At 40.2% G+C, this 12,081-nt stretch overlaps 1 protein-coding gene across 2 annotated transcripts in view; it reads left to right on the forward strand.

Moving 5' to 3' along the window:
* Positions 1 to 12,081, forward strand: part of Ptr (patched domain-containing protein) — a 303,517-nt gene that overhangs the window by 243,522 nt on the left and 47,914 nt on the right. For both annotated transcript variants that reach the window (XM_083120235.1, XM_083120236.1), the window contains one exon: positions 6,756 to 6,887. In XM_083120235.1, coding sequence (XP_082976361.1) covers positions 6,756 to 6,887 — 132 coding nt within the window. The remainder of the gene's footprint in view (positions 1 to 6,755; positions 6,888 to 12,081) is intronic.

Below are 12,081 nucleotides of genomic sequence, written 5' to 3' on the forward strand. Positions count from 1 at the left end.
GGTCGTCGTTTTCAATTATTTTTACATGTCACCCCCCATCTTACGCCACCCCTAGGGGTACCAGGAGTTTGAACTGCATTCGCAGTGTCACTATTCATCTTAGCGATCCCGAAAACTATGGTTTCCACACTAATATCGGTCGTTTTCGATTATTTTTGCATGTCACCCCTTTCCCGCCCCACCCCAAGGGGTGCCAGGGGTGTCTTACCCCCACAGTATTTCTTTCCAGATTGCAAGTGGCATGTGTACCAAGTTTGGTTGAAATCGCTCCAGGCGTTCGAGAGTTATGCCGGAACTCTTTATTTCTATTTAACACCTGCTTTTAATATTAATTTTTTTCAAAGGTCAAACAGTGCAGTGATGTGTCTAAAATTAACCAACTAAGTATTAATTGGATTTTAATGTCAAGGAGTAGTTTAATTAAAATATTGGCTTTGGGAGCTTTTGATGCTATTAAAAAAAAACTTAAAAATATTAAACCACTACTCCCTGTCTTTGTCCTTTTTGACACTTGGAAGGAGAAACTAAACTTAAGGTGCGATCCCCTTGGCTAATGAGTAGCAAGTGAAGTTCCTTCCGGAGGCTCTCTCTCCTCTCCTCCGACCTTTTGTACTTCGTAGCCACGCCCCTTTCATAACCAAAGCCATCTGGTGGCAAACAACGTAACAATTATTTTATAAAGCCAATTCATATGGTTGTAGGGTGTAAGGGATGGTCTATTCTAAAGTCAGCAACATGCCATCCTCCCTTCCATTTAGGACACCATGGACCACATTTTGCAGACTAACGAGGCTCTGGTGTTTGAACACACAGCCAACATAATTCTCTATAAGGTTTGTGTTGTGTCCTGGCCTTTAATCAATTTCATCTGGCCACGCTTCATCGTAATCTTCGCGATTAGCGACAAGTGGCGTAAAAGCTAACTAAAATAAATAAAATCGATCAATCAATGAAGATTAATAAGATATTTAATAGACTTATTACAAATAATAAAAACACCAATTGGTGTATCTTACGCTACAGTGAACACTTCTGATGGATCTTTGGAAATCATCTACCTAACCGAGTTACTTTCGACATGATACAAGACCCTCCCTAATGACTAATGCAACCCTGTCACCGTGCAATCAAGGAGTCATGTGATTGGTCCCCGGTGGAGGAACATAGCACAGTGATTCGAATTCCACTTCAAGCTGTAGGTTCGATATTGATTAGCCTATATGAGAATAAATTGGATCTAAAACAAATGTTGGCATGATAAAAATTCGCAAACCCAATGTGGGTGGGATGTATACGAAGACTTCAACTAATGAAAGAAAACCACTGAATGCAATTATGAACAGAAAAATGTATCTAATTATATATTGCATTATTTGCTTCAGTAAAATTTAGTTTTTATCGTGCTCAAGTTGTGCATGTACACAACGAAAGAGTGTAAAACAGACTGCAAACAATGACAACCAGAAGACGCCACGTAAAGGTTACAATTCTTATGAGTCCAAGAATATAATTCATTGGCTAATACGATGCAACGTAATTAACCTTCAAACAGGGAATGCGATTTTATACTTTCACTTGCCGGTTGTTGGCATTTTATTTGATTTGATTTAGTTTATTTAACTCCATTTCTGTCACTTTTGGCTAATATAGGGACGATGGGAATGGATAATTATACAATGAAATGGATGAAGGAACAATCAGTCATAAATATACACCATGAGCCTCCGGGATTTTGATGTGATGGGAAATTGAAAAGAACGCACTTGCACATTTTTTGGTAATTTTATTGCAAAGAGCAACTTAAAAAGTTTCTTACAAAAGTCTTACCACACTTCTATGTGAGCACTTTTAGTGACACTAAGAATGTCCAGCCGGTATTCCATTTTGCTCAGCAGCACGTCGTCAGGGACGGTATCAATAGCAGCAACAATTTGGTCACGCAAAGCATTCACGTTTGGCACCTTCGTTGAGTAAACTGCGTCCTTAACATACCCCCAGAAGAAGAAGTCCAGAGGAGTAATATCTGGTAATATAGTGTCCACTCGCCCGATCCAATGATCTGGAAGAGTGTCTTTCCACCCCCTGGCTTCTTCAACACAATCCCCGTTACCAGAAAACTTCTGTACCATGCCCTCATGCTCTTGTCCGTTGGCGGCGTTTTGTTAAAGACACGCCGAAACTTACGCTGCAACGTAGCAATTGATTTTGACTCCGCAAACCATACCACAGCGTGTGCTTTCTCCTGAGAAGATGCCATTTTCCAAAAGCGATGACAGCGCTGCCAAGCATGACGCGCGCGAACTAAAACACACACAAACTTGAGCATATATGGCGCCAAATACAAAAGACTGGATTGTCGTAACTTTATTTTCTGATTTTTAACATTGCGTAGAAACCCCGGAGGTTCTTTGTGTACACCCTGTATATGGACGACACAATACGAGCCCCACAGAGGATTATACTGGCTGAGAGTCCAGACGCCAGAGCCTCGTTAGTCTGCAACATATGCAGTTACGGGGGTGTACTACGTGGAAGTGAGGTTGGCTTTTGGATGCCACTCCTTACACCACACATGTGCCACACAACACGGTTGTAGAGTTGTCATTAGGTTCCGAAACGATTGACCTTATCACACATATTGCATTGCAATAAGAGGAAAAGTCTAACAATTTATCCATCTCATAAAGGGGCGGGGATGGCATGACCCCACCTGCACACAGCTATGAGTCCATGTATGTATTTACTGGAAGCATGGAACAATTGTTTGTAACGTCGTTAGGTTTTTCCCATGGCTTTGCTGAGAGTCGCACAGCTATTTTTCGCACGGAAACATTCTCGGAGAACCACGCGCACCTTTGTTGATGCCGCAACGTAGAACGCCGCTAGCAAGGAATGGATTGTACTTCTCAGAATTGTTCGGGCGCATTTATACTATCTGTATACAAAGTGCACAATGAAAGTGGAAGGCCTTTTTTTTTTTTGTTCCAATTTGTTGTGTTGTGAATATGACAATGGAAACTTGACAATATCAATTTTGACACTTTTCTGGGTAGAATTAGTAATGATTTTTTCTTAAAAGCATACAATGTATTTTTAAAAATTACTATTGGTTTGTATTAGTGATAGTGCATTGTTTTAGTAAAAGCATACAATAGTCCTTAAAATTACCATTGGTAGAACTGGTAGTGATTTTTTTTTAGTAAAGCCATACAGTGATATTTAAAAATTTATATTGGTAGAATTAATAACTAACTAACTAACTAACTCTCTAGCCTTCTTAAACCCGAAGGTTCATGGCTGCAGCAACACAGGCCTTCCATCTGTCCCTATCTTGAGCAACATCTATATACTCTTTTCCATCCCTACCGATTTCCCTTAGGTCCATCTCGACGTTGTCCCTCCATCTTCGTCTTGGCCTCCCTACTGGTCTCTTACCATCAGGTTTCCCAACAAGAATCCTGTAAACTCCTCTTTCCTCTCCCATTCGTGCCACATGGCCTGCCCACCTAAGTCTTCTTGATTTAATTATTCTAATAATGTCTGGACATGAATACAAATTATGTAGTTCTAAATTATGTAACCTTCTCCACTCACCTGTCTCCTCATCCCTTTTAATTTTTTAGTAAAAGCATACAATAGTCTGTAAAATTACTATTCGTAGAACTCATAGTGTAGAATCATACAATGGTCTTCAAAGTTAAATTACTATTGGTAGAATTGATGGTGGATTTTTGAGTGTAAATTAGAGGATTGCATTCATTGCAAAAATAGGTGTCATTCACAATAAAGTTTATCCAGAGAGAAGTACAAGGCATATTTATTTACTTGGGGCGGTCTTAGCATACTTTACAAGAAGAAGCAGCCATTCTCCTACTATACAAATTTACTGAAAGAGGAAAATATTATTTAGGCGAGAGTTCCAAGATTCTTTGAAGACAGCAAAGTACGCGTATAAAAACGCATCACAAATTCGTTTACATTCGTGTTTCATACGTCTTTCGTAATAGGCAAGCCTTGGCACCTAAATGAATGTGAATGCTGTTTACAAACATCTTTCTTCATGTAGACGCGTAACCCCTGAGAAACTTCACTATAATGGGAATAATTAAGAAATTAAGCTACTTCAGATGCAAAAGCGCATAAGAATAAGATAATAAATGTGTTCATTTCATCGCTTTCATATACTTGGAGAAGGCTGGCTCATGAATGATGCGAATGTACTTCTTTGCATAATCTTCAAAGCTTCACTTCACGCAGAGAGAAAAAAAAGTCTGATTTCCCATGACTTAATGGACCTGCTTCAACGTTTTCATAATCTGTTACGAAAACAATCTGACAAGCTGCAACTAAGAGATTAGACCGTTGTGACATGCCAATAGCCCTGCGAACGGAGGCAGATGGATCACAGATATGGCGTCGCTCCCGAGTGACACCGGTCTGGGAATCAGCTGATTGTACTTTGAGATGAAGCAAGTAAAGAGCTCAAGTCATAATAACCTCTTTGTTGAACAATTTCTGGCTTGGTTGTGCTAACTTTCTTAGTCGAAGAGTTGAACCTTTATCGAATTTCAACACTTCACACTAGCTCATTTCCTGTGTCTGTCTCCAAGAATGCATAGATTGTGGTTTTTGTTTTGTATTTATTTAGCGTTGCTTTTCTTCCACGTTTGCCTAATCGCGACGATGTGGGCGAGTGATGATTATATGAACTTGATGGGGACAATCTCAAAGAAAATCCATCCCCAGGCCACTTTGAATTGCATTGGGATAAATACGCATTTGGAAAAGTGTTGCAGTACTAAAACCAGATATGCTGTCATGGACGTTTGGAAGGAGGAGCAAGTGAGGGCTGTAGCTCCTCCTTGTATTATCTAAATGTCAGATAAATGGCAAATGCGATAAATGCACCTACGTTTTCCGTAGTTGTGTGACAATAACAAGAAGGCAAAAATGAAGAATTTAAAATCAAATGAATACATCCTATATATAATTTATAAAGTAAAAACTTTTCAAAAAATGAGCTGTGAAAATATAGATGATCATTTTAAGATGATGTGAACGCCCTTCTAGTATTATTCCTGATGTATCAACAGTAAATATGACCTTTCCACATAATGTGGCTCAAAGCTTCAATTGGTCACACTTTATCTAGACGTGATGATATTTTTCTGGTAAATTTGTTTAAATCATGAGATACACACTATGTCTTCTGTCTCTCTTCCTCTTGCTCCTTTACAATTTCTTCTTTTCCTGTATCTCTCTTTTCTCTTTCTGTTTCCTATTCCACTTCTCTCTCTACTTCTCTATTTCTCTTGCTTTATGTTTTATCCTCTCTGTCTCTCCTTCCCTATTTCTCTTCTCTCTTTCTCCCTCTCTACTCTTCCCTATTTCTCTGTTTCGTCTTGTTTTTCTCTCCCCTTCTCAATTTCTCTTATTTTTTATTTCCTCTCATCTCTGTCTACTTTCCTATTTCTCTTTCTTTCTGTGTCGTCTCTCCCTCGCTCTCCTTCCCTATTTTCTATCTCTCTCTTCCCTATTTCTATTTCGTTCTGTTTCTCTTCTCTCTCTTTCTCTTCTCTCTCTTTCTCTGTTTGCTCTCTCCACTCTCTCCTTCCATATTTCACTTTGTTTCCTCTCTCTCTCCTTCCAAATTTCCCTTTTTCTCTCTTCTATCTCTCTTTCTCTCTCTGTGTGTTTCTTCTCTCCGTCACCCTTCTCTCTCGTTCTCTTCTTTCCAAGCCTCTATGTGATATGCCTCCACCTCAATCTTCGGTCTTCCTTTATTTCTTTTCTGTACAGCTTTTCTCCCAATAGCAATTTAAGTATTCTGCTATCTTCTGTGTGTGATTTGAAATGTAATCGTTATGATTCCTTGAATACCTTCCACTTATTCAGTGTGCCGCCCTATTTCCATAATTATTGCGATATTTAACTGCTTCACTTATCTTCCTTACTATGAGATATGAACGCAAAAATATTTATTCACAGTACTTCTTGAGCTCTAAGTACAACACTGAAAATAATAATTACGAAAGAAAGGATCTCGTTTACACTTTTTTAACGCATGCATGTTGCTGTTACCCGCGACCGACGTTAATGATTGGTTGAAGTACCACAGATGACATACCTGTGCAATTAGGAACATTCCATAAGAAATTATATTACGTAAGTTTCTGTGAGCCTGGCTGGATATTTGCTCACGCAACAATATTTGACATATGCTATTTCTAATATGAACAGATTATTATCTTATCCTAATGGAATTTGTGTGAACATGCTGAATACAATTGTAGTTTGCCCCCTCAAACTGACGGCAGTATTATACAATAGTTATTTACTATATTACTAAAACTCTGAAACACTCAATGCCAATGAGAAGGCATCAATTGTTAACATCTCTTTCATGCAGTACTCCTCTGTAACTGCAATCTTACAGGCTAAGGAGGTTCTGGTGCCTGGACTCCATGTCAGTATAACCCTCTATGGGGTCTTGCTATCCCGTGTTCTCACATCGCACTGCGAGTTCAGCGAGCCTAGAATGCGTACACGCATGCGCAGTAACATGAATCGTAATCTCTGCGCCTGCGCGCGCAGGACGAAACCTGTGTGTGGGTGGAGCCCACTTCGGAACGTTACTCGCTCTGAACATTTCCATGATAAACGATCATGGGTGATGGAGAAATCACAATTGAAAAATTTCATGTTGAAAAGTGTATATCTTTCGTGAACTTACGGATGTATTTGTCTCATTTCAGGATTTGCAGTTTGGTTCACCTTCATGTGGCACATTACGTTCTTCTCCGCGTGCGTCGCTCTGTCGGGATTCGCCGAGAAGAAGAATCTGCATTCGTTGGTCTGCTGCAAGACCACGCCCAAATCAGAGGCCGGTGAGTACAAGACTTTTTTTGGTGACTACGTAAACCTGTCTATACTCTATCCAGGGAATCTCTGGATCCAGGCCCGTTGCCAGAATTGTATTTCGATGGAGGGGCCTCGTCCCTTATAAAAGGTCTCCCCGATGGCGCACCGTCGTCGCCTTTTAATCAAGGGGTCCCGGGTTCGATACCCGGTGAATGAACACAGTGTAGGTTCAGTCCCGATTAGCCTTATTGTGCATAAAGTGGACTTAAACACCAACTGAACCAATAAATGCGATAAAAGTGAAGATGAATTTCTCAGTACATTGCAACTTATTATACAAGATGTTTAATCTTACTAATGAAGTAAAATTTATTACCACTATACATTATTTGAATTATATGTTTGTAAGATTTCGGCTACGTGCCTGTCTAGAGCAAGGCTTCGCATAACGGTAGAGAAGGGAAGAAAGCGAGTGGGCGAAGCGTAGCAGTACAAGTGGCTGGTAGCTGCAGTCGCTTCTCTCCCTCAACGCATTTCCGTTCCCTCTCACGCGTTCATTGGTCGAGCCAACTCGAGTCACTACTTGCGCAGAGACTTGTTTTCGTTCACTCGTTCTCGCCTTGTAATCAAGGGGTCCCGGGTTCGATTCCCGGTGGAGGCACATAGTGGTTCGGATACTACTTTAAAACTGTAGGTCCAGTCCCTATTAGCCTTACTGTGCATTAAGTGGTCTTAAAACACCAAATCAATCCAATACAATCAAATCGTTCACTCGTTCCAGAGTTTCCCCGGAGAGAGTATAGATATTCTCAATAGTTTCGTGACTACGTAAGCCAGTTAAATACGAAAGCAAACCACAAGGAAATTCAAGTGAATGCATTAGAAGGAATTCTAAGTAGATGTCATTTTTCAGAGTTTGGAATATCATGGCGTTTTTCGAAAGAAGAGTAATCGTAAATGTCGAATTAACATTGCACGCTTTAGGCGAAAGCATTTTTCTTAGCATTTATGCATTGGCCAAAATGCTACCATGTAAAGTAAAAAATCTTATGGCATTTCTCAAGGATAGATTCGGTCCTAATTTTGTAGCATAACCAATCAGAAGCGAACTCTAGGTCACGAGTGCAGTTGTAATGGCGGCCGAGTGAGATAAAGACAATGTATCACTTCACACTTTTAAAAGCCGATAACTATTCAACCGAGAGGAATAACGTTTCCTATCAAAAGATGTTAGGTACAAATCAATTGCACTGCTTAAATACATGCTTTATAGCGTGGCTCATTTCGTGCTGTATATATTATTTAACGTTCTCTCATTTGCAATTGCAAATGATTGCCGGAGTTTTACAGGAAATACTTCCGTGTAAAGAATTGCTTGCTGTAAAAAATGCTATAAGATTAAGATATAAGTTTAAATTCTAAGGGAAATGCTTTCGTCTAAAGCGAGCCTAAGACTTGTGATGTATCGGAACTTTTGTCTTGTCAACTCTTCCTCAACGATGCGTTTGTAAAGGAAGTGTCTGTATGCTAAAAGAGTTTTCTAATTGCCGACCACTTTCGCAGTGGGTGCCGTAAATGATTGACCACAATCTCGCTTTCACTTTTCCGTGCCTCTCCCTCCTCCCTCAAAAAACAGAAAAGGAGTAAACAAAACACAATGACAACAACAATGGAAAAATTCGCGAGGCTGAAGTCAACAATGATTATGGCCGCATGTCAAGCATTAGCTGCAACTTTTCACGGCAACTTAATGTCAGCAACGCTAGAGATGCAGTGTAACGTGAAAAGACAGTAACGGTTTGTAATGGAGGGTGTTTTTTGTCAGGTTCGGTGCCAAAAAAAATAGTTTTCTGTTGCACTTACAATTTCTTTCATTGTGTACTGTACATTCTGCTGTAATTATCAGTCATGTTGGTAATGTTAGTCCTTTACTGCCATTATAAATCACAGGGTAAACAGACAACAGACCTGGAAACGACCAAGCGTGTTAAGTGCATCGAGTCCCATCGCCGCCGTTTCCTGGCTTTCTAGGCCCTATTCTGCTACTTTCTCTTTTAATATACAACCTTTATCAGAAAAGTTCCAGGACTGATTTTTTTTATTCTTTACCTGTGATATTCAAACACAATATTCATTCACTTGATATGTGTTCTGAACATAAATGACGGAAATGTTTCCATGTAAACACACTAGATGGCAGGGCTGTGCTTGGCAGCACACTGTTTGGCTTGTTGGCGTATTTAGTTGGAAGTTACACAAGTGTTGTGATGGACGTGCTTTTCGAGCAGAGAGTTAACATTAAGTTTTGCGTTAAGCTGGGAAACCCCTAGTGAGACATGGAATATGATACAGCAAGCATTTGGTGACAAGGCATTATCGAGAAGTCGTATCTTTGAATGGCACAAAAGGTTTCGGAAGGGCAGAGATTCAGTGCAAGATGATCCAAAGACATGTTGATCCCATTTTTTCATGCTAAAGGTTTGGTGCACCTGAAGGACAAATGATAAACAAAAACCTTTATATTGACGTCCTGAAACATTTGCGTCAAGCAATTCTGAGGCGCCGTCCTGATTTGTGGACATCTGGGCAGTAGTTCTTATTGCAAGACAATGCAAGGCCACATACTGCTTTATCAGTCCAGGAATATCTGGCCAATCATCGTATCTCTACTCTACCACATCCCCCATATTTACCCGACCGTGTGATTACTATTTGTGTGCAAACACCGCTCAAAGGAAAGCGCCATGAAGATATTGGTAGCAATCCAAACGGTTTTGTGACAGAAGTGCTGAGAAGCATCCTAGATGAAGCTTTCCCTGCTTGCTTCCATGACCTCCGAAATGGTGGAAACTGTGTATAGATAGCTGAATGGACTATTTTGACAAAACCTAGGACCATTAGTTCATAAGTTGAATAAATTACTATTTACGAGCACAGTCCTGGAACTTTTCTGACAAAGGTTGTAGATCCCCAATTGTCCTCACGATCCTGTGTTAACGCTGAAATTTTAGATTTCTCATCAGATATCGAACCCTACCTCTCGCACCAACGGCGAAAGCGTCAACCATTAGGCTACTTTGGCGCTCAGATTTTTCTACAGGGTCGATATGTTTAGAAAAAATAGGTTAAGTCTACTGTGTATTTAGATAAAAAGTTCGGCCCCAAGTCAATGTTTATTAGAACCCATGTCTGTAGTTGAATGGTTTCCTTGTGATTACAATATTCAATGAAGTATGTATGTGTCATTCTGGTTCTCCCGTCATCTAATTTCATCAGTTCATAATTTATTCTCATCGTCAAGAATCTAAAACAAGCGGAAAAGATACGTAAGAAGTCATATATAAGATAGAAGTATTATTATTTTAATAGTAGTACTGACAAATGTTATCAGTATTTTATGCTAATGATGTCATCTCGCAGTGTACTCTGGGAAGAAACAGATTCACGCGTGTTAAGGAAAACTTATGAGATGTCTTCTTACAGCGAGAAAATTTGCATTTCACCATGTTACACATATTTCACCATTTCTGTAGGGCTTCAGATAAGGTAAAAAGTGCACATTCTTCACATGATCACGATAATCGTACCTTGAATCACTTCACTTAAGACCTTACGCATAATGCTTACCAGATGTTTTCAGCGGAGGATCTGATCTCTTCGTCCGAAATATGGCGCAATGAATTGTGGGGCAAGTTGTTCGCTGAATATCATCCCTCATTATGGCGATATTATTTATTATTTGCAATAGGCTTACACTTAAGCCTACAATATCTTTTCGCGTATATTCTAACTACACAAAGAGCTTTATAGTTTACATATTCATAATAAGAAAATACTAAATATAAATATATATGTATGTTAGGTACATGCATAATTATTATTTGAGAATACGCCTCTAAAAACTTCCACACTTTATAAGACGAAAGTCTCCTATGTCTGTATAACGTTTCTGCAACTTTTGACTAAACGTGACGATGAAGATGAGTAATGATATTGATGAAGGGAGACTCGCAAAGAACACCCATGCTCAGGCAGGGATTCGAACCCGGGACTCCTGACGTCTTAACGCACTGTGCTAACCGCTTCACCACGGAGGTCGACGGTACTCTAGTGAAAAATAGTAGACTGTCGCTGTAATGATAACCTGGAACTGCTCTTCTAAAGTTTCCAGACGATACTACTACTCAGATGAATAGTCCATTTTTTCTTTGATCATGTTAAGTCATATGTCGAAGTTCAACGTGCTACACGCAGTACCTAAAGCTTCCTTGCATATCTCCAATGCCTCTTTTTGGCGATATCACACGTTGCACGAACTCGAACGGGGCTCTTTGAACGAAGTGGATCTTGAAGCCTAAATGCGAGTCAAAACACCCACGACCTTCTCGTGTAGTTTCTCCCATTCTTCTTCCGATCTTGGAGAAAACAGTTCCACCCACGAGCCCAAAAGGGCGAAGCGGATGCTGCAACATCTTCAGCCTCTCCAATCTGGAAGGAAGATCTGGGGATCTCCGGATGTAGCGACCGTGGCAGATGACCAAGTGAAAGTGGCGCACGGCGAGAGAGAAACTCTTTCTCCACCTTCGCGTTTTCTGGAAAGTGAAATGACCTTCGACCTTTCGCTGATCCCTGTACCACTTCCACCCTGCAATTTTCTCTGAAGACTCCGAAGATCCTCTGGCGTTGACAATGCCTTCACCTGAAGGTTGAATCACGGCGACATTGTTCTTCCATGTAATCACTTCTAAAACGAACCCCAAGTGATTTCTCCACACGACCAGTTCGACGATACTCTGAGGAAGATTGGAACTTAAATCTTGTTCAGTTTTATGATAGCAGGTTGGAGCTTCGTTTGTGGCGTTTCGGAGACAAACGTTCCGGTTCCAGTAACACTTTGCCGGTCTCCGTGGCGGACGCCAGGGTCCCGGGTCCGAATCCCAGCTTGGGAATGGGTGTTCTTTCTGACAATTTTATTATATCATCACTCATACTCATCGTCGCGATTAGCGAAAAGTGGCAGAAAAGCGACGTAAAATAACAAAAGTCAAAATAAAACGTGGAGTAAGACTTTGACTTTTAACTGATACGTGTGGTATTTTGTAAAAGGAATTATTTGACACCTTATCTTGTACAGTCAGCGGCAATAAAAATGCAACACCTAGATCCCGAAATACTTGGTTCCCTGCAAGGCGTTATGTGTGTTGCCTAACTCTACGGTGA

Source organism: Lepisma saccharinum, chromosome 4 (assembly GCF_977018435.1).
Source record: "Lepisma saccharinum chromosome 4, izLepSacc3.1, whole genome shotgun sequence".
Lineage (NCBI taxonomy): Eukaryota > Metazoa > Arthropoda > Insecta > Zygentoma > Lepismatidae > Lepisma > Lepisma saccharinum.